This window comes from Pavona decussata, unplaced genomic scaffold (genome assembly GCF_977016875.1).
Source record: "Pavona decussata unplaced genomic scaffold, jaPavDecu1.1 SCAFFOLD_175, whole genome shotgun sequence".
NCBI classification, from domain to species: Eukaryota; Metazoa; Cnidaria; class Anthozoa; order Scleractinia; family Agariciidae; genus Pavona; species Pavona decussata.
Window position 1 is genome coordinate 3,432,056 of NW_028145586.1, and position 27,983 is coordinate 3,460,038.

The 27,983-nt window shown below is 39.3% G+C and overlaps 2 protein-coding genes, 1 long non-coding RNA gene and 1 pseudogene across 4 annotated transcripts in view; 2 read left to right on the plus strand and 2 right to left on the minus strand.

Moving 5' to 3' along the window:
- The window catches only part of LOC146463703 (uncharacterized), a 132,625-nt gene that overhangs the window by 49,404 nt on the left and 55,238 nt on the right, over positions 1-27,983 (plus strand). The window lies entirely within an intron of this gene.
- On the minus strand, positions 31-27,775 carry LOC146463710 (uncharacterized; annotated as a pseudogene). The gene is made up of 11 exons (XR_014856869.1): positions 27,300-27,775; positions 26,751-26,835; positions 26,135-26,184; positions 25,474-25,627; positions 21,792-22,004; positions 20,311-20,548; positions 19,044-19,141; positions 17,455-17,586; positions 15,837-16,188; positions 1,689-1,809; positions 31-300 (listed from the first exon to the last, which is right to left on the minus strand). The product of XR_014856869.1 is annotated as an uncharacterized LOC146463710 (transcript).
- Positions 6,732-9,171, plus strand: LOC146463711 (uncharacterized). Its single transcript, XR_014856877.1, has 2 exons — positions 6,732-6,858; positions 8,729-9,171. It is a non-coding gene; the product is annotated as an uncharacterized LOC146463711 (long non-coding RNA).
- LOC146463712 (histamine H2 receptor-like) lies at positions 11,351-13,354 on the minus strand. Its single transcript, XM_085084255.1, has one exon. The coding sequence runs from the start codon at positions 13,197-13,199 to the stop codon at positions 12,003-12,005; it is 1,197 nt and encodes a 398-aa protein (XP_084940381.1). The 5' UTR covers positions 13,200-13,354; the 3' UTR covers positions 11,351-12,002.

The following is a 27,983-nucleotide window of genomic DNA, read 5'->3' on the forward strand; positions in this document are numbered from 1 at the left end:
TATTATTAGAAATATCACATTCCGTTAGAATAGATTTCCAACCTTTATTTACAGTTGTTCAGAATTTTAAAGTATCCATGCTCAAATATTGAAACGAGAAACCTAAACAAGTACTAAACTTTCCCTTGAAAACAAAATACAACGTAGGACGCCTCGATAAAAAATACAGCAATAGAATTCTGTGTCTGTTGTTAGATAAAACAAGAAACAACCTTAAAATGCCCTTGAACACGAACGACAAGCTTCATTCTTCTAAACTCCATCTCTCTGAGTCTGAGTCTGATCGTGTCGAGGAAGTCACTTCAGTTGTAATAAAGAAGAAAATAAACAGAAAAAAATATCAACCATCCTTCCTTCTTACTTTCAGGGTTTGTACACATTTTTGTGTGCAAAAATTTTCCCACACTTTTTCCATTTTCCAGAATCACACTCCTAGATCAGAGGTAATTTTGGCAAAGACGAACTAGCTAACAACGATTTCACTTCCCCAGACTTTATCTTTATTTTCCATACTTTTTCCATGTCTGGAAAACTTGCTTTCCATACTTTTTCAAGAATTACAGACTCTGTATGGACCCCCTTCAAGCAGCTCTGGCTCTTGACCGCGAAAGAGTTGGGACGAGGGATGTGGGGAGCTCTCGTCCCAACTTTCGCGCGGTCAAAAAGCAGTGGCGGGTTGAACAATTTAAAAAATGGAGATCCCAACAACAACAAAGATCAAAATGAAGGAAGAAATGCATGGAAATCTTTACTTTTAGCATTAAAATTACTCTCACTCTTTCTCTCTCACTCTCTCTTCTTCTTCTTCTTCTTCTTTTTTTTTTACAAAGAACCTTTTTCTTAAAGGGAACCTCCACTCCGACAACAAATTGACGGTAAATTGTCGGAAATAGTGTCTAAATTCTAAATATAAGTTTACAAAAGTAGAAGTGACATTCAAGTGTGCTATAGATATGATTATCGCTTATTTTCGATTATAATTTCCCAGACGCCGCGATTTTGGATTTCATGAAATTACGGTTGCCACTATTGTCAGTAAGCAGAAGTTCTTTTGTGTGAAACAATTGAGCAACCGTATTACGTCACGAAATCCAAGATGGCGGCGCCCGGGTAATTTAAAATGAAAATAGGCGATAATCAAATTCTGTTTTGTCCGACACAGAAATACCATTTCCATGTTTTCCAACGAAATTTGAAATTAGATTGTATTTTCAACAATTTAACGTTAATTTATTTCAAGAGTGGAGGTTTCCTTTAAGAAAGATGAAGCCAAGGCTGAGCCGACTAATAGGAAAAGACTTTTTAGGCTACTTGCTCGTTTTGGAGCTCATATTCTCTAATTTGGTGTCCTGATCATATACACATGATCGACTCAAAATAACAGACCAATTTCGATAAATTCATTCAAATTCTACCTTGGCTTCGACGCTAAGAGGAATAAAACAAAATAAATTAATCATTCATCTCTGAACCTCACTGAATTTCTGTTGTCGTAGCCAAGTAAGAATTTTAACATCTCGAAACTGGTCTATTTACCGTGTAACAAAGACAGACGCCTTCAAGAACGCGAACAACCTCAAATCGATAAAAATTATTCTGTTCCATGAGCCTCAGCCAAGAAGTTTGACGTTCTTATAGAAATAAATAAATAAATGAGGTAAACAGAAGTAAAATATTGGTCAACTTACCGAAGGAATGACGTACAAAACCGAATTGAATTTAACTCTTTGTCGAATGGTCCTTCCGGTCCATTTTGTTCCTTTAAAAAATTCCAGCTTGCCTTTAGAGTCAGCAGCAGCGAGACGAATCCTGAAAAGAACATTAATGGACGTTAGATAAAACATACCACTTGGAAGTATCTGTACTGGCTTTTTAGTTTTGTTTGTCTTCTCAATATATTATCTGTTCCGTTCCTTTATTGTCGTCACGCCATAATAAGTTTTACAATATTTTTACTTTCCTTGTCACGTTGTAATTAGTTGTCTGCTATAGAGCGGTTTCCAACTGACTGTCGTAAAACCAAAACCAAAGTAATTACTCTGGCCAATCGCAACAGATGTAAACAACACAATGAGCCAATCAGAATTCGAAGCAAATACATGTAACTGGTCCCAAGCGCGGGAAAACGCGTGCGGCCAAAACACGATTGGTTTCGGTTTCGATTCCCATTGGTTGAGAAAGTGGCGCGAGTTTTGCTCACCAATCAGAGAGCGTAGTAAAGAAAAACCAAAGCAAACACGAAATTACTTTCGACACTCAATTGAAAACCGCTCAATATTTATTGTCACGTTGTAATTAGCTATATTGCATCCTTCTTGTGTTCATATCACACCCACTAGCGGGTTCTATTGCCTGTACTGAAGATGGACGAAGTTTCATCCGAAACTTATTTGTAAAGTCAAAAAAAGTCGTAACCTTCATAAACATTATTTCCTGACTATTGGTTCTTCGAAAATTTGTTAATTATCCGTACACTGTGTCGTTTATCGATGCTTCTTAGCCTATTTCACCCCTCCCCCATTTTACAGTTTTGTGCATAATGACCTGGCCTTTGAGTGGAAGCGAGGCTCGGTGGCGTTGATGCAAACCTCACTGCTGTTCATATGTAAATGCCAACTAGTTAGCACAAAAACAACAACATCATTTACATTTGAACAGCAGTGAGGTATGTATCAAAAACAAAGTTAACTCCAACCACGCTTCCAATCAAAGGTCAGGTCACTAAGCACAAAATTATAAAAAGGGTTTGGGAATTCAGTGAGGTGAAACTATAACCGCAACCACGCAATTGCCCGTCCCGAAGTTCAAAAAGAGACTGGCGACGATTTTTTAAATTTTCATTTAATAAGAATTTGGAGTCCATCACAAGAAAGATTACATTAAAATTAGTCAGTTTACCAAGTTTGAGGTTCTGTCGTTAGATTGCAACCATGTAGAAGGCTTTCAAATATCTTAAAAATAGAGAGTTTGAATGGATTTGGGGGACGCCATCTCAGAATTAGAGACCTTAATTTTGTGTGGAATTGGGCGACCTTTGACAGGTCAGAGCCTAGTTACCACGTAATGAAACAAAACCAAACTTGGTAAACTTGATACTAATGTTTATGTGGTCTTTCTGGCGATGGGGTTCATTTCTTCATAAAACGCAATTTGAACAATGTGTAAAATAGGGTCCTGTCCCCTTATGAACTTCAGAATGTGCAAAAGGGCGAGAACGTCGATGTATACCGTTTAAAAAATCCCAATACCCTCCCATCCAAACAGAAGGATCAACGATCGTAGGAGTCCGTTCAGGAATAAGTTCCCAATCCCACGTTACCCCCAACCCCTCCTCCAAGGCGGCCGTCTTGTATTCTTACTCAAACCAGGAAACATTTTACATGCATGGAATCTCGTCCAAATTTAGGGGCGAAAGGTCGCCAGATTCCATCTGACACCTATACTCTTTCCTTCTGTCGGGGATTCAATAATGTACTAATATTTCTGAGACAAAAATCCTACAAAGTCGTTACCGTTGGACTGTTCACACGCTAAATTATTAAAGTTGTTCAACTGTTCACACTTCTAAATTATTTAAGTTGTTAGAGTGTTCACACGCTAAATTATTAAAGTTGTTCGACTGTTGACACGGCTAAATTATTGAAGTTGATGCTGCTCGACTATTCACACGACTTAAGTGTTCAACCTGCTCGGCTGTTCCCGGCAACAGAACATTTTCATGTCGTCCAAAGCTGATATCGTTGCGAGTTTCATTGTTGTTCCTTCTTACTCGTTCCACAGTGTGGTGATTTTGTCCTTCATATTCTTGTCCCTCAAGTGTGACAACGGTGCTGTGCCCTCCAAACAATCGCACCTCGATTTCTTCAGCCTCAGTAATGTGCAGGGTTTTACAAGTTAACTCGATAAACGCGACACGAAACTGTCTCATTTTTACCGAGTAAATAATTGGATTGAATAACGAATTCAGCAACATCAACGACGGAAAAAAATAGAAAATTTCACCCCGATACTTAGACAAAACAAATCTAGAAACGAGAAAAGGTATGTAACATAACATCAGCACGCACACGATTATACTTGTAAGTTTAAGCGCCTTCTTATCTCTTTCAAACTGTTCTCTTGCCTCTTGAGTAACTTGCTGAGCTGCAAGTTGTTTTTTGTGTCGGCCGGTTTCACGATAAACTTTAACATGGCAAAAAACGATGAAGGATATCATTAGACCAATTAATGAACCATTAACAGGGGAAAAGGAAGAAAACTTAGAACGTGGACGAACAAAGCCAACCAGAATGTGAAGCATTACTGACATGAGCCAACCTAAGGCAGAAGCAATTAGCACACGAAATGCGGTGACGTGCTTGGTGTAGGAGAAAGGGTACTTCATGGCAAGAAACCGTTCACCGCTTATCAAGGACAGATGTATTAGCGACGCAACAGATACACAGCTCGTTAAAAGTCTTGTGATGACTTGCAGTGCACACAAAACCCCTGACGTTTCGTTGAGTAGTGTGATTATGGCTGTGGCGATGAAAACTGGCTGAACTATCAGCCCAACCACGAAGTCAGTCGATGCTAATGCAGCCAGCAAAATGTTTGACTTGTGGACTCTCAATCGGGCCTTCACCTTTACCGCCATCATCACCAACGCGTTCAAGACAGTGGTCACAGGAAACGCAAGGATGTTTATTATTACAATGAGGATCGCAAACCATCGATCTACAGGCAAAGGCTGGTTGAATCTTCCTGCTATCAGAGCGTGTAAACCGCAGTCAGGGCGCGCCCGTTCATGGCTTTCAAGACTCGAGTTCATTTTTGTAAATTTCTTCCGAACCTTCCTTGTTTGACGTTCTTTGAAACAAGTTTTGCCTGGTAAAAAAACGTTTTTTTCACCTGGTATCTTTTGTCTTTTGTTCACAAGCTTCTCTTAAGTAGGATTTAAATTTGATTTCAATTGAATATTTTCTAAATGAGTGGCGGGGAAAAAGAAATATTGATTCTTTAAACCTACTCTCTCTCAAGAATCATGCGCTGCTTTTCGTGAAAAGGCCATGTTCATATAGACACGATAAACGAAACAAGAAATCTAGGTTTCAACATAAATTTCGCGCAACGAACAGACAAAACAAAACGCTTAAGAAACAAGTACATTGAGAATAAAAGCAAAAGATTACAGTGTTCTTTCGGCCAAAATAGACCAACCAAAAATCAGTAATTTAATCCCTCAAAATGACATTCACAGATCTGCTGACTGCTCTCTCGTGCGACAAATTAACTAACCCTTTTCCTACAGTTATGAAACGTTCCCTCCTTCTTCGTTTATAATCCTAACAAATTACAATGACCCACTTCACTGTTGTGTGTAAGAGACAGCTAACACGTTCTTCGACATATTCCACGTAGAATTGGTAACTGGCGTTTTTTTTTATTACGAATTATTTGCCTGACTTCCACGCAGCTGTTAGTTACATCTAATTATTTCTGATTTGTGTAATTAATGCACGAACAAAAAAAAAACTCTGTCTTAGTTTACTTTGTTCACGCCACAGCAACTGAAATAAAACGGAAAACGAAATGATTCATCACCGCTGTTAATTCAAAGAGAGAGAAAACGCTTGATTCTAACTGACAGATATTAAGAAAACGATCACCAGAAAATTATCACGTACATTTGAGTTTTTTTTTTGTCTTTAAATAATCGCGTTGATTGGCAAGTATTAATCCATCAAGCTAATCTTAATTGCGAACGCTTTTACTGAGTATCTATCTAAGAGGTCTTTTGTAATAGGAACTATTTGATATTAACTGACACCGCATTCGCACATGTCAGCTGAAAAACCTTTCCCTGCACGTAAACGCCAAACGCAGAAAATTTGCCTCACATCATGACCACGAGAAACAGAAGTATAATCTCATTTGAGCTTCTCAAAGCCAAACTCAAAGTAATTACTCTGACCAATCAAAACGGGCGTAAACAGCGCAATGAACCAATCAGAATTCGAAACATGTAACCGGCACTAAGGGCGGGAAAATACGACAACAACGAAAAAACATTAGGTTTAATGAGCAAAAACAATCGCTCTGCACGTGCGTGTTACATTTGGGTGCATTTCTTTGCCGTCCTCTGCGAAACAACGACGTGAAAAGACCACATTCAAGGTTTTGTTGAGAGCGTGAACGCACGACGATTAAATTTTTCATTTTCTTTCTTAAGTTGTAGGCCACTCTTACCAATTTGGTGCCTGGATAGTTCGCCATTTGTGAAACGTTCAGGGAGTTGAAATAATCGCTAAGTAGCACAAATAAAATAAAGATATTTTCTCAGGTTCCATTGTCGTTCCAGTCGCCGTTGCTTAAGTTCCCTATTATCTGTTCCGTTCCTTTATTATCGTCACGCCATAATAAGTTATAGTTTTACAATATTTTAACTTTTCTTGCCACGTTGCCTGTACTGAAGATGGACGAAGTTTCATCCGAAACATATTTGTAAACAAAAAAAAAAAAAAGCCGTAACCTTAATAAAAATTATTTCCTGACTGCTGGTTCTTCGAAAATTTGATAATTATCCGTACACTGTGTCGTTTATCGATGTTACTAGGCCAATTTTACCCCTCCCCCATTTTACAGTTTTGTGCTTATTGACCTGGCCTTTGAATGGAAGAGAGGCTGGCGTTGATGCAAACCTCATTGCAAATTAGTCAGCAAAAGAACAGTATAAGGATGGGGGGGGGGGGGGGGGCTGGCAGCTGCCTTCGATCTTGCCGCTTTTCGGAAAGTGATGATCGCCCCAGTAAAGAAATCTGTCAATCATTCGAAAACCGTAACGAGCATGCGCGAAATGCGAAGGATTCATGCTATTTTGTCAATCTCGTCCCCAGAGCCCGCGCACGTTTTAGGCCAGCGGTGGCCACACGTCCACGAGCTCCACGAGCTCTGGGCTAATCAGAAACCGGAAGCAGGGATCCTGCTTCCGGTTTAAAGGGGGATTCTGCTGACCGAGAGGAAGACAGCCTCTGGTAAAGAACATCAAAGGCCAAGAAAACGAGTGAAAAAGGTGACAACCTCCATCCCTCCCGTTTGTCAGTGATTGTCATTCATGTGAGACGTCCTTAATAACAAAACAACCAAAACAAAGGCTGCGTAAAATCTGGGTTTGTCTGCGATTTGCTTCTCTCAACCGCGACAAATTCATTTTGCACATTGACAGGTCGTTTTAGAAAACCAAACATTTTCCATAGGCAGGGGCAAAAAGACATATATAGGCTATGGCGATTAGAAACCATTTGTTGTACTTTTACTCATTTGGAGTTAAATTAAGCTTGTTTTCGCCTGTAAAATGTAGTTTTTAACACTTTAAAATGGGGGTGAATATACGCAGTCTACGCAGTATGAGATAGCGAAGTTTTTTCATGACACTACAGTAAAGTTAATAGCGAAACGAAAATAGAGCCTGGTCGGAGGTTATATAAGCTTTAACCTAATTAACTAAAACAGGGTAAAGATTTTCAAACAACATTCGAGAAACTTCAGCAAGGCATCGTTCCTAACCTGATTGCCGTCGACGACAAATACCACCCATACCAACAAATGTTTACAAACGTAAGCTTAATTTTTTCCGCCGTGAAATTTTATACAAACGATATGTTTTACAAGATCAGCTTTTGCTTACCCAGATACCATGATGCCAGAATAAATACAATAAAATAACAGAAGTACATTTAATAACAAGACACAAATTTGTAAACGTTCAACCGAAATAACCAGCAACTTGAAAATCTAAGCCGTATCAGAAAGAGCGGCAATTTTTTTTCAATTCACACACTCGGTGCAAGCTTAAGAAACTCACCCTGAAAAAAAAATTACCTGCACTCGATGTACTTTATCAGTCCTATAAGCCGCAAACTTACAAGGCTCACAAATGAACTGTTGTGTAAAGAGTGACAACGATCGCTATTCCAAGCGTTAATATTTTTGTCTTTTTGTCCGTCCGCTTTCTGAACCACTTTTTGTGCCACACATTCTTGAATACAGTCCGCTTTTAACGCAGTGGTAACAAAGGCCGTTGGTTTTCCTTGTTCAAGTTCAATTATGTTTCTGCTGGGCTGCTGATAGAATATCTGTTCCTGTTCAACAAAGTAATCTTCAATAAATTCTGCTCCAGTCAGATCAACTCGCAGACTCCGCGGTGCCTAATGGATTACAAGTTTGCTTCTTTCGGTTCCTTTAACAGCACGAGAAAGGCTGTTAAACTCTTATCTGCTTTAGACAATGTTGAGAACGATTTTAAACGGCCAGCATTGACTATGAACCGCATTTCAAAGTCGATAATTATAGGAGTTTTTCCGAAAATTGTCAGGTCCATCGTTAACCTCGACCGACGCAAGTGTCATACTGTCATTCAGCTTTTGTCAAACGCTGCAACATATCGCAAAGGTTTTCGCGCCTTTTCCGTTTAGTCATGTGATTTGACTTGCTATCTTTATCGTGTTTACTCACTGCACAAAATGAGAAGCGTATGAAAATTTAGTTGCATTTTGATTCTATGGCGGTTTTTGCTTTGATATCTTTGACAGTCTATTTCTTTTCTTGTTTTGAAACCTCCGATTCAAAGACGCTTCCGGTAAAATGTAATATCCAATCAGATTTCGATTTGCTGGATTTTGACATTGATTAGCCCAGAGGTCTTGCTTCCTTGGTGCTGACCAAAAGGAACGCAGCCTCTGGGAACGAGATTGGCTATTTTGTCTGTGGCGACTCGAAGGTGGCAAACGCATTCGTACTAAGTCATTGTTACTTTACTGTTAGCATGTTATTTTGCGGTAGTGCGAAGTTTGAACACTGCGATTAATCAAGACCGCTGGAATGAGGTGCCAGCTTTGTTTTAGGTTAGTAGAGTCGTCAGCAATGAAATTGCGAGCGACATGTTTTCAGCGAGTGTATGTGGTGAAGAATATGATTTGTAGTGTAGCGAACGATTATGGTTTTCGTCGTCTCAGGAAGATATTGTACGTCGACAAAATAGTAGAGTTCAATTTCGATTGTTGTTCAGTTCTGAAGAAACTAGAAGCCACGCAGTGTTTCACGACTGTCATCGCGAAAGCCCAGAATGTAAGCTTATTTCTCAAGACCGTCTTGGAACTTTAATGTAAGCTTATTAAAAGTATTTGTCCCACATTTTATGCGTATCAACTGTTGAAAGCGTCGTTACGAATGACACAGCATGTTTATTTTATGGAATTCTCCCTCTGTTTAAATGTTGCGTGACGACAGTTATTCCTGTAAGTTTAATTTTAATGCACAAATTGTTTAAATGCATACACAAAGAAAACGGCTTGAGTCCTTAAGAAATTTTTAGATAAGAAAATTTTGCGACTGGAAAGGATAGCTGATAAAGATCTCAGAAGAAGATTGCTCAACATTATTGTGAATAGAGCTACCAGGTTTGTATATGAGCGGTTGCAAGGGTGTTTGTCTCTTATCTGTATGGGGAGATTAACTTACGTGAAAAGACATTCAGGTCCTTATTCTCTCGTGCAAAAAATTGGGAAGTTGAGTTCAGTAGCACCGGGTGAACAATGTACTGGTACACTGAGATCTTGCAAAAACCACATGCATGTGCAGAAACCTTGGAAGGCACATGTAAATATTATTGCATTACCTGTCACCCTTTACAATACAAATGTCCATGAACACCTGTATCGGTATGGTGGTTTTCCCCCATTTTTGGATGCCAAAATGGGGCTACTGGGAATGCACCCTATTAAAAACCCAACTGCAAGGGAGATACAGTACCAAATAGATCCCGGGATGGTAAATCAACCATGGTTTCTCTATGTATTGAACAGCCATTTCAAAGAAGACAATCCAAATTATCACCCCTTGATTACTGAAGTGTTTCTAGCAACTCGAGGATTAACCCAGCTGACCACATTACTCTGCAGTATAAATTATGTCATCAAAACATGACAATATACATCAGAACTGTAACATATTGCAATACTGTTTAATTGGTACATATTGTGTAACATAGTCAAGTGTAATTAACATATTGTAAATTATGCAATTACTGCACGTTTTCACACACTTGCACGGTGTAATGACTGGCTGGAGTATTGCTGCGCCCTGCCTCTTTTATGTTCCAGTTCTCACCCCAGAGGTATGACAGAAAATCTAAATTAATGAAAGATAACTTCACCTCTTTAAAATGATGAGATTTATTACCAAGCTTACATAATGAATTCAAAAGTCAATATTTGTGGCTCACTTGGCAAAGTTGAAGAGCAAAATGCTGCTAACATCACCTCTCAACTGCTCACCATTTAGAAGAGATTAGAGAAGAAAAATCTGTTGTTGAGAGTATGACAGTAACATTTTAACTTAAGCAAAACAGAGAATTAGATCACCAGAATATCCACAGTTTGTTGACTCCCAGTGGGTAGTTGCTGTAAAGGGAGGAGATTCTACAGTGTACTTAAATGAAAAAATCTATAGGGAAGGTAACGATAAAGTGGAATGGAAGAAGTCTTACTGGTCTAGGCCTGTGAACTATGTGGGTCAGCTAGTCGTTGGTTACAGTATTTTCGTTTTTCGCTGCAGAATTTGCATCCGTGATCCCTTCTTGATGACCAAACTTCAGGTAAAAGAGAGACCGAAACTTTCCTGTGATGTTTGGACGTCGAATAGCCAAATTGTTTGCGAATCCGCACAGACGCGCCTTCGCATAAAATCGCCGCCATGTTTGTTTATCAAAAAATCGGTACTTAGTCTCGCTCGGCCAAATTTCTTAACTGGGGCGATCATACAAACTCGGTTCCAGGCCTCGCTGCCAGCCCCCCCTGAACAGTATCATTTACATATGAACAGAAGTAAGGTCTGTTTCAAAAACAAATAAAACTCCAACCACGCTTCCAATCAAAGGTCAAGTCACTAAGCTCAAAATTATAAAAAGGGTTCGGGAATTCAGTGCGGTAAAACTAACACCGCAACCACGCCACAACCCGTTCCGAAATCAAATGGAGACTGGGAACGATCTTTTAAATTTTCATTTAATCAGAAATTGGAGTCCATCACAACAAATTTTCTTCTTCTGGCGATGGGGTTCATTTCTTCATATGACGCGATTTGAACAATGTGTTAACTAGGGTACTGTCCCCTTATGAACTTCAGAATGTACCAAAGGGCGAGACCGTCGATGTATACCGTTTGGAAATACCCAATCCCCTTCCATCCAAACAAAATGATCAACGATCGTAGGAGTCCGTTTGAAAAAAGTTCCCAATCCCACACTGCCCCCCAACCCCTCCCCCCCCCCCCCCCCCCAGGCGGTCGTCCTGTATTCATATTTAAACCTGGAAACATTTTACACGCATGGAATCTCGTCCAAATTTAGGGGCGAAAGGTCCCCAGATTCCATCTGGCGCCTATACTCTTTCCTTCTAGCGGGGATTCAATAATGTACTAATATTTCTGAGACAACAATCCTACAATGTCGATGTCGGGGGTTAGGGATGGCGCAGTGGTGAGAGCACTCGCCTCCCACCAATGTGTTCCGGGCTCGATTCCCGGTCTCGGCGTCATATGTGGGTTGAGTTTGTGGTTGGTTCTCGTCCCCGCTCCAAGAGCTTTTCCTCGGGTACTCTGGTTTTCCTTTCTCCACAAAAACTAACATTTCCAAATTCCAATCCGACCTGGAAACAGTGGAGAGAAGAGCCACTCCGTGGATTCCACTGAAATCCTCATTTATTTATTCATTTTACTTACAATGTTGCAAAACTCGTTTTCGGTTTCTATTAGCCTAAGTAGTTCTTGTTTAACCCATGGCCGCAAAGCCAATCGTAACCCTCGAATTACATTATCCAGTCATGGTAGTTTTAACAAGTTCTTGTATAGGGCGAAACTAATAAAATCAAACAGAGCTCCGCTAAAACCCTCAACCCCATAAAAGAGCTGTTCGACTGTTCACATGGCTAAATTATAGAAATTATTTCACTGTTCACGCGGCTAAATTATTGAAGTCGTTGCTGTTCGACTATTCGCACGACTAAGTGTTCAACCTGCTCGGCTGTTCCCGGCAACAGAACATTTTCATGTCGTGCAAAGCTGATATCGTTGTGAGTTTCACTGTTGTTCCTTCTTACTCGTTCCCCAGTGTGGTGATTTTGTCTTTCATTTACGCGTCTCTTGAGTCTGACAACAGTGCTCTGCCTTCCAAACAATCGCACCTCAATTTCTTCAGCCTCAGTAATGTGCAGGGTTTTACAAGTTAACTCGATAAACGCGACACGAAACTGTCTCATTCTTACCGAGTAAATAATTGGATTGAGTAACGAGTTCAACAACATCAATGACGGAGGTCCATAAAAAATTGCATACACTGTTTCAGTAGAAATTTCACTTCGATACTTAACCACAACTAATCTAGAAACGTAAAAAGGTATGTAACACAACATTAGCACGCACACGATCATACTTGTGAGTTTAAGCGCTTTTTTCTCTCTTTCAAACTGTTCTCTTGCCTCTTGAGTAACTTGCTGAGCTGCAAGTAGCTGTTGGTGTCGGCGGGTTTCACGGTAAACTTCAACATGGCAGAAAACGATGAAAGGTATTGTTAGACCAATTAATGATCCAGTATTAGGCAAAAAGACAGAAACGCCAGAACGTTGACGAGCAACGAAAACCAGAATGTGTAGCATTACTGACAGGAGCCAAGCTAAGGCAGAAGCAACTAGCACACGGAATGCGGTGACGTGCTTGGTGTAGGAGAAAGGGTACTTCATGGCAAGAAACCGTTCACCGCTTATCAAGGACAGATGTATTAGCGACGCAACAGATATGCAGCTCGTGAAAAGTCTTGTGATGACTTGCAGTGCACACAAAACTCCTGAAAATTCGTCGAGTAGGGTGATTATGGCCGTGGCGATGAAAACTGGCTGAACTATCAGCCCAACCACGAAGTCAGTCGATGCTAATGCAGCGAGTAAAATGTTTGACTTGTGGACTCTCAGTCGAGCGTTCATCTTCACCGCCATCATCACCAACGCATTCAAGACAGCGGTCACAGGAAACGCAAGGGTGTTTATTATTACAATGAGGATCGCAAACCCTCGAGTTACAGGCAAAGGCTGGTTAAGTCTTCCCTCTATCAGAGCGCGTAAACCGCAGTCAGGGTGCACCCTTTCATGGCTTTGAAGACTCGAGTTCATTTTTGAAAATTTCTTCCGAACCTTTCTTGTTCGATGTTTCTTTGAAACTAGTTTTGCCTGGTTAACAAACGTATTTTTCACCTGGTATCTTTTGTCTTTTGTTCACAAGCTTCTCTTAAGTAGGATTTAAATTTCATTTTAATTAAATATTTTCTAAATGAATGGCGGGGAAAAAGGAATATTGATTCTTTAAACCTACTCTCTTATCGGAATCATGCGCTGCTTTTCGTGAAAAGGCCATGTTCATATAAACACGACAAACGAAACAAGAAATCTAGATTTCAACCTTAGTTTCGTGCAACGAACAGAAAAGGCAAAACGCTTAAGAAACAAGTACATTGAGAAAGAAACAAAAGATGACAGTTTTCTTTCGGCCAAAATAGACCAACCAAAAATCAGTAGCCTAATCCCTCCAAATGATCTTCACAGATCTGCTGACTGCTCTCTTGTGCGACAAATTAACTAACCCTTTTGCCACAGTTATGAAACGTTCCCTCCTTCTTCGTTTATAATCCTAACAAATTACAATGACCCACTTCACTGTTGTGTTTAAGAGACAGCTAACACGTTCTTCGACATATTCCACCTAGAATTGGTAACTGGCGCTCTTTTTATTACGAATTATTTGCCTGACTTCCACGCAGCTGTTAGTTACATCTAATTATTACGGACTTGTGTAATTAATGCACGAACAAAGAAAACTCTGTCTTACTCTACTTCATCCACGCCACAGCAACTGAAATAAGACGCCGGGAAAACGAAGTGATTCATCGCTGTCAATTCGAGGACAGAGAAAACGCTTGATTCTAAACATATATAAATCAAACGATCTCCAGAAAATTATCACGTACATTTGAGTTTTTTTTAATTTGTCTTTAAATAATCGTGTTGATTGGCAGGTATAAATCCATCGAGCTGATCTTTATTGCGAACGCTTTTACTGAGTATCTTTCTAAGAGGTCTTTTGTAATAGGAATTATTTGATATTAAACACCACATTCGCACATCTGTCAGCTGAAAGACCTTTCCCAGCACGTAAACACCAAAAGCTGAACATTTGCCTCACATTATGAACATGAGAAACAGGTATAATCTCATTTGAGCGTCTCAAAGCCAAAGCCAAAGCAGTTACTCTGACCAATCAAAACAGAGGTAAACAGGGCAATGAACCAATCAGAACACGAAACATGCAGGCGGCGCCAAGAGCGGGAAAACGCGTGCGACCAAGACAAGATTGGTTTTAGTTTTGTTTCTCATTGGTTGAAAACGTGGCGCGAGTTTTGTTAACCAATCACAGAGCGTAGTAAAGCAAAACCAAAGCAAACGCGAAATTACCTGCGACACTCAATTGAAAACCAGTTTATGCAAATCTAATAATAAGGTGTAAATATGCTCACTGATACGTCAAGTAAATGCTTTATCGGCTTCGATTCCAAACAAATTTTAATACCCTTTAAGCCCCGACAGTGACCAACATTTAATTTCTCCTTACATTACCACTGTTTAATCAAGCATAGAGGTTATGAGAATAAAATAAATGATCATCAAAGAAAATGTTATAAGTTAAGAAAGAAAATGAAAAGTTCACCGTCGTGTGTTCACGTTCTCCAGAAAAACTTGAATGTGGTCATTCCACGTTGTTGTTTTGCAGAGGACGGCAAAGAAATGTACCAAAATTTAAAACGCACTTACAGAGCGATTGTTTTTCCTCTTAACCTATTGTTTTGCGGCGTTGTCGTTGCCGTCGTCGTCGTCGTTGCTTAAGCTCCCTATTCATTTTACATTTTTTTCCAAGAAATAGAAAAGACATTTAATTTTTTGCTTTTGTGGAGGGCGGCAAACGTGAGAGCTCGGAGAATAACAACCCGAAGAACGAAGAAAACTAACAAAAAACTCTACCAGCAAATGATATTAAAGGGGAAGTATCATGGGGCTTTTGACATCTTTTGTTAAAAATAGTGAAAAAAGACCTTCACTTTGCTACAAAATAATTCTAGAACAACAAGAGGAGAGAAATCAACTCAATTCTTGGTAGGAACAACTCGTGATCTTTTCTAGCACGTTTTGGAACAAAAATACGAAAACTTGAAAAACATTACCCTAACATTTTTTCAAGTTTCAATTCATTCCGACCTACTCTGTCTCTGGTCAGGGGCACTAATCGACAGTTTTATTGCACTGGGCCCAGTTGCTCGAAGCATGGTTAGCGCTAACCCGGGTTAAATACCATAACAACCAGTATAACAACTTATAGGTTTTAATACCTTTTAACCAATGGTTAGCGCTAACCAAGCTTCGAGCAACTCAGCCCTGGGGTGATAATTTATAACAAAACTAGACAATTATTTTTTTTTGTTTCTGTTGTCAGACAAACATTTTTGGGTTTTGAAATGACATAAAATTTTCGTCATACTTCTCCTTTAAGGCGGAGGGGAATAAAACCAGGTAGCATCAAGGAAAGCCGGACCCATCAAGAGAGCGGCGGAAATCGAGCCTTGTGGGAGGCAAGTGCATTCGCCACTAAAACGTTCCTAAGCTGTTTAGGTAATTGAAACCAAGCAATTTTAACCAAGACTAGAGAAAATCGCACCAGAAAATGACAGAAATGACAGAATGACAGAATATATTAAAACATACCTTTTCTTTCCAAGGGTGATCAAGACCGTCCGCACCTTCTGAAGAACGTCCGCCGCGGTCATTTCATTTTCTAAATGAACAGTTCCTCTGTTAAGAGCGCAACTTCTTTTCATTTCAAACAATTCTCCCTGCCGTGGTAATCGTGCAGAGCGACTGGGAAGGAGAAATATTTTCCTTGTAAACTTGAGAGCATTGCGGCTCTGATAGGGCTTATTCTCTTTCTTGACGACCGACGACGAGGTGCTTTGTGTAACGCTTAACGAAGAGTCCCCAGTCGTGCTGTCTTCGAAGCTCAAATGCCTTAATGCGATGTCAGATAGCAACATAAGGGAATTTGTCTTGGAAGGCAAATCTGAAAACAGATGGTAGGAAAGTGATCAAAATCTAATTTCTCCAAATAGAGATGCCAGTTATGAAAGATGTAGGTGTAGTTCAGGGGAGGGGAGGGGGGAAAGAAATGTGGGAGAAAAGATGGGGATACACGCGCCCATTTTATTCGCACTTTTCTCGCTCCCCCTGATATAACATTTTGTGTCCATTTTTCTTATAGTACCCATAAACTATTTGCCGGTTACAGAGTAGATATTAAGGAGGGAATCAAAGTAGAAAAAAGGTCCTCTGAAGGTTGATTTCAGGGAATAGCTGCGCTGAGTGAGCCAAAACGTATTGAATACCGTCATTCTAAACCTTCATCATCATCAAATCTCCGCGCGCCAGTAGGCGCATAAGGCCGAAACATTCTCTGACCAACCCTCTCTGTTCCGTGCCGCCGCCTTGGCTACATTCCAACTCTTCCACGCTGCCTTTTTTCTCTCCCTCTCCGGCCTTTGGGCTTCCCGCTAGTTTTGGCCCAAGAGCATCATTGCAGCCCCAGCCGCAAAACCTCCAGATTGTGTTGTATCATTGTCGATGGTTCCGGTTTCTGTCACATTAAGCTTTTTATGGAGCAGGGTCGTTAGCCCTGCGTCCAATCCCCAGCCTGGAGGACCAGGGGGTCACTCTCTGTCAGCTCTCTACCATTCTAAACCTTTTCTAAACAGTTTATTATTGTAGCCTGCATAGCAGGCGTAATTGGGGAGGGGAAGAGAGAAAAAGTGCGGAAGGGAAGGAAGGAAGTGAGGAAAATGATGGGGGGGAGCAGAGATGGAGCAGTGCTGGGAGCACTCACCTCCCATCAGTGTGGCCCAGGTTCGATTTCCGGGCTCGGCATCTTATGTGGGTTGAGTTTGTCATTGGTTCTCGTCCTTGCTCCACGAGATTTTTCTCCAGGTACTCCTGTTTTCCCCTCTTCTCAAAAACCAACATTTCCAAATTCCAAATTGATCTGGATCATTGTCAAGCACTTTATCATGAGCCTCTGACTTGGGAGATTGTGCAAGCACTCCCCGTATTATTGACACTAAATTTGATTTGATTAAAGTACCCTCTTTGGTCCTCTTTCTTCCCTCCCTCCTCCCCCCCCCTCCCCTCCCCAATTATGCCTGCTATGCAGCCTAGCACTTTATGTATGAGTCACATATTGCACTAAATTTACAGCCCAGTGATTGAGTTTCCCCAAATCCTTAAGCTTGTCTCATTTGCTTCACATAACAGTACAGGCTTACAAACGACAGCTTACCAGAACACTCAGAGAACAGAGTATTACCACAGACTGGTTTCTTGTTTGAAGACTGCTTAGTTTTACTGGGTTTCTTCGATGGTTTGGTCTTCCCTTGTTTTGGCTTTGGTTTTTTCTCAACACCTGGTTGAACTTAAAAGAAAAAACAAAGTAACTTGATGAAGCATCTTAAGATCCTGGCACCAGATTCATGGAACCTTCCTAAGTTCAGGACGGTGCCTACCTATACCGAAGTATTTTTGTGTGGTTCATGACTTTGCAGGAAAAACAGATCTTAGCTATTGGAATCCAAAAAGAAAATTGGGGGGAACCACGCATTTTTCAGGAATAATTAAACATTAATATCTCTAAAAAATGCCAAACATAAAGCAACGTATGGGATTTTTTCGTAAATTGAAGCTTAATTATCTCTGAAAAGTGGTAAGTCCTGCTTTCTCCGTATAGTTTTAAACTGCACAAAATATTCCTGTATTAGTAGGCACAACCCATAAGAAACTCGAGTATCTCGCGATGCGCAGAACATATGCGCAGTCAACAATAGTAGGCACCGTCCTTAAGATGTTTCCTATACAATGTTCCTTGGCAATAGGGTATTGTTGAACAAGAACAATCGCCTATTGCAAGAAGCAATACTTGGGATACATCTTAACTTAGGAAGGCATTGTGAATCTGACCCCTGGCTGAGTGAATTCATTGATGGCCACATTCTAGACTTCAAGACCATAGTTTTTCCTTTAAAAATAAATTAAGCTTAGCAAGGTGCCAGACAAAGTGTAAGGACCCAGAGGACCCACCAAACCACAAAATAGATGGTGGTCTCTGCCAGCGCCCCACTTCCTCAACATTGGGGACTTTATACAACCATGACGGCAACGCCAACGAAAACATCACTTTTATAGAAGTTTGTGTTACTTGTACAACTTTACACTCACTTATTCCAATTCGTTCAACTTCTACAATGTGGCCAATCTATCCAATAACAGAACTGGTGGGAACGGTCTCCAAGTTAGCACAGAAAATGAAAATTTACTGTCATGTGCTCAAGCTCTCCATAAAACCTTGAATTTGGGCATTTGACATTGTTGTTTGGCAGAAGATGGCAAGAAAATGTATCAAACTTTCTAATGCATGTGTACAGCATTAGTTATTGAGCCTTTTCTTTTGATGTTTTTGTTGCTGTCGGCGTTGTGTTTGCGTGAAGTCTCTATTAACAGATCATGTCCTACTTGCAAAGTCACCCCTCTATCCAGCAGCAAAACAATGACAAAGAGATTCAAACCTCACTTTTCTTTAAGTTGTTTATGAAAGTGCTTTAATCACTCTTGGTAGCTGAATATTTCTATGTCAACTCAAATTTTAAAGCCAATAAAATTTTGTTGGTAATGTTCATGAAATAGGTGGTGTCTTTGATAGCTCCTTTCCCCCAAACAAGGTGGGTCCTCTTTGAACAAACTAGTTATGATCAGTGCCATAATATAAAGTCAGGTACACCATTGTACAATTAAACCAACGTCACCAACCATAGCTGTCTCTCAAATATCTGCTCCTAATATTCATGAATTTCACTAAAAAAAATGCTTTCTTCTTACCTGCTTCTTTTCCTTTGCTTCTTTGCTTCTTTTCCTCCTCAACTTTAACTTTTCTGAGGGCCTCCTTTGCTTTAAGCTCTTCTTCTTGAGCAGTCAATCTAAAGTCATCAGGAAAAAATATATATATATATTTTACAGTTGTTTTCAGGCACCAGAAAAGGGAAGGGAGGAAAGAAATTGCACAGGCATGCATGTGATGCACATGGCAAGAGCAAGACTGTACTGAGGAAGCAAAGTTGGTTTTTACAGTGTGACTACATACACTGTACTTTTACCAGGCACACTTAAACAAAACTGGCCAATCAGATTGGAGGAAAAGAACAATGAATTTCAACCAAAGCCGATTGAACCAATCACAAGTAGACAGAAAACAACAGTTAAAACCCCAACTTTTGGAATTATTCACTGCTCGTATCATACTGTAAACTGATTGGCCAGTTTTAAGTGACCCCGGTAATAATAGTTGCACTGCAAGTTGGGTAACTTGCAACATATTTGGCTTGGTCATAACCTTGTACCAAACTTCCTTACAAACTTTTCAACACTGTAAGAGATTAAAGCATTAGATTTTTTAGTTTTGTTCAGATTTGTCTCATAGTGGTGACATCCCAAAACGATACCCAATTTTTCTACATCCAACTACCATTTTTGTGAAAATACCATTTGACTCAAGCTGCTTCACTGCCCTTCACAAAAGGGTCCTGGGTGCCTTTTCCAATGGATTTTTTCTCAAAACTGGTGGACAATACAGGGAAAATGTATGCTTTTAAATCTAGATACGTTGAATGAAAAGATCAAAATGCTGAACTCTGGAGGTTGGAGAAGTATTAACTTATCCTGAAACTCATTGATAATTCATAAGCCCATTGACCTATCAAATGGTCGATAATACATCATGTGCAGTGACTTTATATTGATAAACCTCCTCCTTATTAGTATGCAGTGTTTTATCAGCCGATAAAACACTCCTCATTAGTATGCCGGGTTTTATTCTAAGCTGATAAAACACTCCTCATTTAATATGCGGTGTTTTTCCTGATGCTTATTTCCAACGTTTACAAAAGCATAATTGTCATGAACTCTATTTACACACCCTTTTCCAGGAATATTTTTGAAGCTGTTCAAAAAACTCGCAGCACGTATTTTATTGGGTTTGAAAAACCACTCGGTTGTGCCTTGTGATTTTAAACCTAATAAAACACTCCTGCTCGTTTTTTAAATATTACTTCAATATTACAGCGTCAAAGTGTTTTTGATCGAACTTTACCTTGTTGATATATTTTCAAGGTAGTTAGTAAGCCCTGTCTGCAGACTTGATTGAGAAATTGTTTCATCCTCATGTTGCTCCTTGCTGGTTAATGACTTCATCACTCTATTTCCTGCCTTGGTTCCATAAAGATTCTCCACAAATTCAGATGCTTCATTCCTAGCTGCTACGTACAGCATAAGCCTCAGAATACTGGCCAGGGCAAGATTTGATCCTGATGAATGCATGGAAACTGGATCTGTGCCAAAAAGAAAGCTTAAAAGTTAAGGTTTAAGTCCAGGGAGGATGGAGGGGGGGGGGGGGAATCCCATAATTTTTAGCTGGGGGTGTGCCACTGGGACTCTGAGAACCTTAACCTATACTAGACCATGTTAACCTTTATTTTGCAGCCCTATTCTAGAGTAAACACCAAAAATCCCTACCCTATCCTAGACCTATTTGCAATTTTCAAATGTCATTTACCGGGAAACTTTCTTAGACTAAATCTTCAAGCAATCGATTAGTTTCACAGAAAATGATACCCTATTCTAGACCACAACTCTCTGATTTCTATACCCTATTCGAGAGTAAACTTGCTGAAAACCACACCCTTCACAGCGGCACATACCTAGTATATACATGTAGCTCATATATGGGAGTACCCCCCAGGGTTTAAGTGCCCACTTGCAACAAGTAGTTAAGAAAGGATGGTGTTTTCTGTTTTGTATAATATATCTATCTCTTGGTCCCAGAGATATTCAAGTTTTGTATTTAAACCGAATTAGAAAATTAATTAAAGTCATGACGTCATTAGTGGGCACAGGAAAGATAGGGCACAAATCAAGAATATCTATAGAATTACAGGACTGGTACTTCAGAGATATTCTTAGGGCACATTCTTTTGGGACTATTCCAGAATAGGTATACTCAGAATAGATAGAATTTGTGTTCTTTGGGGAGCTAGTCTGTTCATTCTGCTCCTGATAGCAGAATGAACAGAATGGAAAGAATATGGTTAACTCGGAATAGACAGAATACACGTCCTTTTGGGAAATTTTTGGCGGGAAATCCTACGCAGCTTCCTGAGCGCAGACATAGTAGTTCTCAGGTCACCTCCACCATGGGCATTCTGTTTCCAAATTTTAGGAGCATTCTTTTTGAAACTGAAATTCTGTGTATTCTTTTATTCCTAAACCGGAATAAGAATAGCTAGAAGAGCCCGAGAAGAATGCACCCTAAATTTCCTGATTTGTCTAAAAGCTTTGTCTACTTGTCATGTCATTAATTTTATAATTTGCATATGCTAAAACTCGAATATCCCAGGATGAGAGACAATATTACAAAAAGGAAAGCACAAGGCTGTCACTAACAGGGCACGATCATCGTAATCATCATAGTTTTACGCCCCACTGGATCCAAGCCCTTCATGATCAAATGAAAAGGTTCCTTTTCGGTTTCTTCAATAGGTGGTTGCCTATAACAGTACTATAATGATTAATTACCTGACTGTGTTTCCTGTTGGTCATTGAAAGCTGAACTTTTTGTGGTTCCTTTATTTGAGAGTGCCTTGACTAATGTTCCTCCATAATTTACGCTGCAAACAGTCTTCTGTAACCCACTGCAGATCTCATCTTTGTATATAAATTTTGTGCTCCCCAGAACTTGACCATCATTAGTTTCTAGTTGAACAGTTACTACACCTGGCTTCTCACTCCCTAAAACAAAAACAAAAAAGTTATAAAATCCTCATTTATCTTTACACTAATGCACATACATCTTGCAGGGTTTGAGTTACAATAACAATAGAGAGATTAAGAATCACATTTAAAGCAAATGGCAAAAAGCAAACGTGAGATTTGCGTTTATGTTTTCTTGAAATAGTAATATTATTAGAGTACAAAGATGAGAGTAGTGCAAACTAATACTGGCCTTTGATGCTAACGCAAAACTACTCAATTTGACAGAAAAAATGAAAACAGCAAGCGGCAAATATATACCTGCCAACTCTCACGCATTATGCGTGAGTCTCACGCCTGTGGACTAAAGACAGCGATCTCACCCATCAAGGACAATTTCTCACGCCTGACTCACAAATCCGGACGAGTTGTTCTAAAAACACTTCATTTAATTTCAGATTTGTTATGTATTATTTCTTTGCTTTTTATAACAATCGCAAAAGCTTTCGAAAGTCTACAATCCGTTCAAATCGTAAGTGTTCAAAGGTCGTCAAAACATCTTCGGACATTCTCGGCAACATTCGGAAGTCTTCGGAAAAACGTCGGAATCTTCGGAAGTGGCTTGGATGTTTTCGGAAATCCTGCTCATGACGAAGCAAAAATCTCACGTGTTTGACTCAGAAAAAGTTGGCAGGTATACAAATATAGGATAAACATGGTCACATGGTCATATCTCTTGTTTGCCGTTTGCCGTAAACATCATTCTTAACCTGTCTAATGACAATAGACCCTTCTCCAAAATGGCGGCCGAAAATTCAAATAAGTTAAAAATTATTTAAAACGTATACCAGCACTAGAAAGAGCACTTTTACTTTAGTAACCCTGCAAAGGTTTAGCATATCAGGTGTAATATCAGCTGAGAAAATGCAAGTTGAATCAAAGGCTCTTGTGAGCCAACTCGTGAATGCAGATGACACATAGTAATTGAAATTTAGACGGCTACGGAAACTTCCTTGAAAGCTAAAAGAAATTATATCTTTGCCCGATTATGTAACGAAAAATAACCATTCTTGTACTATAAAAATGATTGTCAAACTATTCTCTACAGATTGAATAAGATTATTCTGATGCTCCGATTAAAAAAAAAATCACGTGTTTTTTTATTCAAAGTTCATAGAAGCACGCCATGTGCAGCTAGGTCATGCAAATTCGTGTCCCCGATAGTCCGGGGCTACTGGATTTTGCGATCGGGCTAGTGGATTCTGACCATCACTTGCCCGATGGGCAAGTGAAGTTTTTTTGGGAATTAAAATTACAAAATTACTGTAGGGCAAGCCAATCTTACAAAGGGAAATATGTTCAACAAAGTATCGCATTACATTTCATGCCCGACATAAATGCGTGAAATTTTTCCTTTGGAGTTCAGTCCACGCAATCCTCAAGTAAAAAAAAATGAACTATGGCAAGCTCTTGCTAAATAAGAATTATTTATCGACCGCGTCCTTTTGCTTTCCCATAAATTACCAGTTGTAAATTTCGAAAATGAAACATTTTTTCCATTTGAAACCTCTATGAAAGCTGACAAGATCTTTAAGTGTTCACTACACCATAAATTTGCATAATTTTGTTTACGACGTCAATGATGCGTGACATGGCACGTTCCACTTTCGCGTGAAAACTGACAAATTAAATTATTTTTTAATTAAATTATTTTTAAATTAAATTATTTTTAATTCTTAAAAGAAACCGCACTTTGTAGAAAAAAACAAAAAAACCTATAACTTTGCTCAGATTCAACGAAAAATCTCCATTCTTACACTAAAATGATTGTCAAATTATTCTCTACAGAATGAATGAGAGAATTCTGACGCGTCGTGAAAAAAATTTTCATGTTTCTTTTTTTCACTAATTGAGTTTACGACCCTGGACTTTCTGAAAAACTGAAAAAACTTGTAACTTTGCTCAGATTGAACGAAAAATCTCCATTCTTACACTAAATGATCGTCAAATTATTCTCTACATATTGAATAAGAATTTCCTGATGCGCCGTGAACAATAAATGTTCGCATGTTTTTTCCGCTAATTGAATTTAAAACTCATTCACTGCACACGCCCAAAAGTTAACGACAAAACCGACCAACCAACCAAGTCAACAGTCAGCTATCGCTATAACTCGTTCATTGCGCTACGCGCATTCACGAGTTAAAAATGAAACATTTACAGACGTTTGTATGACTGGGTGTATGACATATACCCCCAGACATACAAACGTCAGTCTGTAAATTTGTCAAATTTCATCTTACATTTCCTAAGCTGATATAACACCTATTATGCTGAAACTTTGCAAGGTTACCAAAGTAAAGGTGCTGTTTCCAGTGCAAGTATCAGTTTTTCATTTAGTTCAATTTTAACTCATTCAAATCTGTTGCGGCCATTTTGGAGAAGGGTCTATTCACATACATCAACACACAAAGACAATGACGCATGGGAGAAATACAATGTTATTTTTTCTTTCAATCTTGTGAATGAGTGATAGCGGTATTTTTTCATTCAGTGACACAGTCATACTTATACCTGTAAAGTGACATGTAAATTTCAAAACATTTTGTTCAAATTTCAAAAACACCAGTCATGCGTGAGATAGGTTGAATGTAAAACTGTGACTAAGTATCCACTCAGGAGGTGTCTGACTAGCAGTGCTTTGAAATCTATGATTTGTACATAACTTTAGGTTACCCTATACCCTCAGAGGTGTCTTCAGAGGTGTCTCACGTCCAAGCAATGTAGCGCGCCCGGTTTAAACTGTAGATACCTGAACCCGCATATCAAATTAAAGCTTATAGACCTGGCTATCAAACTAAACCAAGAATTTTGAAATAAGATGAATTGCCGAATTTTTGGCACTGTTTTCTCAAATCAATTTTTTCACTTAGAGGAGCCACTTCAAAGAGCTAAAACTCAAAAGGAATTTGTTCGTTTGCCTTCAAATTTGGACAATAGCTAGTTTAACATATAAACAACAAAAACGTGTCTGCGAATTTTTTCTTTCCAAATATTTTTTCTGCGAGAGTGATTTTTGCACGATCACTCCACATTTTTTTCATCCTATTTTGAAAATGCCCTAACTTTTCATTGCAATTGAATATGGCAAAACACAGACATGTTTTTTTAGTGCTTTGGGTCCGGAAACTGAAGAGCAGATTAAATTAGCGAAAAACAAAATTTGCTTTGACTTGTAGCTTTAAAAAGGTGATTCAGACGCTCACATTTAGAGGTCGTGAAAAATTCAAATCAAAAATTCATTTTATTTCAAAATTCTTGGTATAGTTTGATAGTCAGCTCTAAATGCTTTAATTTGATATAGGGGTCAAGGTATCTATAGTTTAAACTGGATGCACTACATCGCTTAAACGGGAGACACCTCTGAAGGTATAGGGTAACCATAAGGATCACAACTTAACTCCTGTCTCAGAGAGAGTTATTATACATTGTGTAAAAATTGACTTACTTGGTATGTGTTCACCTCTTATCGTTTGCTCTTTCCATAAGGTAAAAGGGACTATATGTCCACTACCAAAGCGAACACATAACAGAGACCTTTTTATTTCATCAATGTCCTCTGGCAATGACTTGTTAAGTAGCAGCACAAATTTATCACCACCCTAAACAAAATTTCCAAACAAAACTCTTAAAGTATGTGTAACAGTAGAATTATAGCACGTGTATTTCATGGACCGGATTAGATCACCACTTTGTTTTTCATCATCATCATTAACATCAGGGTGGCATGACAGCTGAGCAACAGTTGCAGATGTCTGTCTGCCCAATCTTCTTGATTCTCTATTAGACGCAGCCAACTCCACAGTACTTTCTGTTTCTGTGTCCCTTTTTAACATGACAAAAAATCTTGACCAGGGGCATGGAGCTACATGTACGGCCTACATGTATGTCATAGTATACAAATTTCCACAGAATTTATGGTTCATTCTTTTCATGATTTCATTGAAAATAACAACGTATGAAGCTACAAGGAATTTCCATAGGGTGGAGAGGTGGGGAATCCAAACAAAAAAATCCTTTTTTTGGGGGGGGGGGGGGGGAGTGGGGGTAGGATATTTCTTTGGAATAACACAATGTTAAATTTAACAATGAAAGGTCAAATGGCCTACCTCACATGGTGAAGACCCAGGAATTATTTCATTCACCAGCTCATCAGACCCTGAAAAATATTGTGAAAAAAAGAAGTTGCCTGGGGGATATGAAAAAACTCGCTACCTGGGGTTCTTATTTGACATTTGTCAAATTAGGTCAAATTCTCCATTTTCAGGTGATTTGTACAGCTGTATCTTATTTAGGTAATGTAGTGGTTAGTGCATCAGACGTTCAATTGGACGGTTGGAAGGCCATTGAGGCTTGGTTGGTCTCTGTATTACTGCATTACTCTGCATTACCTTACATAAGAAACTTTCCTCCACATTGTCCCTCTTCATCCAGGGGTACACCCGGTAAATGGTTACTTGCGACATACAGCTGGGGTTAACCCTGAGATGGATTGGGATCCCACCCATGGAGAGTAGCAATTAATACACCTATTTTCTTAAATATGCTACAGAAACCAGGTTAATTACTCTGGCCTGCCATTTAGGCTCAAAGATTGACTTTACCTAAGTACTGATCACGAATTGACAGTCAAATAGCAGAAGATGGTGATGTAACAAATATAGAGCAAATACCCATGAAATCTGGTAAACTTGAGCTGACAAGTTTTTAACTGTTTGCAGTCACCTTTCTTGGCTTCAGAAGACTTTAATTCTTCCTCCGATTGTAGACCCTTTAAATAGTCATCAAGAAGAGAATTGAAGTCTATAACCTAAGTATAGAAGGGAATAAAAACCATTTTGGCTCAGCTAAATTATTCCCATAATACACTGTATTCCGCTATGCCCGACAAAATGATGACGTAGCTGAAGGAGGTACAAAGTCTTAACAAAAAAAATGGTTCTCCCAACAAGATAGAATTTTAGAAGCAAAAAGCTGTAGAAAACAAAACCTTTTCCTTTTGTCAGTAAGCTATAGATAACTTTTCGTCTTTTCACTCCCAACCAAAAATTAACAAGACTTCGTGAATACGTCACTGACGTTAGCTAACTGTACATGCCCACTTTCTCTAGACGCAAACAACTACGAGCTTTACTAAACTTGCCCAGTCCACAGTGGTAACAAGGAGTAAATAAATTAGAAACAAATCATATTATTTTGACGGCATAACACATTATAAGGCGTAAGAAATGCCACACAAATTAGCTTTCAAAGTATATACTCTGTATACCTAACCTCGAGAATCTTGCGTCCCTTCGAATTCCAAACCGAGGTCCTCTTCGGTTTGTCGTGCTTTCGTTTTCGCGAAATTGCAGAATCACTATCAGATTTTGCTGTTCTGTCTTCCTAATTGAAGATTGTTGGAATCGCATCGTGCTTCAGTACCACTTTTCTGGGTTTTGGAAGCCCCAACGACTCAAATAACTTCGGATCGTGAAGAAAAGAGTGCGGTTCAAAGTGGGCTGAACACAACCTCGAGAACTTGTTAGGTTCCCAGTTCAACCGTCGGACCTTCTCTGACCAAATTTGCCGGTACTTTTCGTCAGTTGGAAACTGAAAAAAGCTAACTTTTTTCACCTTTTTCCCATCGTTGTTGCAATTGAAAGCGCTGCAGTAAACCATTTTGGATTACTGAAAAACTTCGTACAAACACCGTGCAAACCTTTAGTCAACCAAAACCACGAGAAGGCACGTTTGACGTCATCCTTGCTAATGTATGCAATTTTGTATGCGTTGGAAATGTCAAAGCACCGTTGATTGGACAGAAAGTAACCAATCAATTCAGTTGATATGTTTTGCAAAAAAATTTGCGCGGCATTTAAGAAGAACTAGAAGCGACAACATGAAGCAAGCGAAGAGAACGCCATAAAAATCACTGGTGATCGAAAGTTAAGATGAGGCATTTGCTGTGAAGGTAAT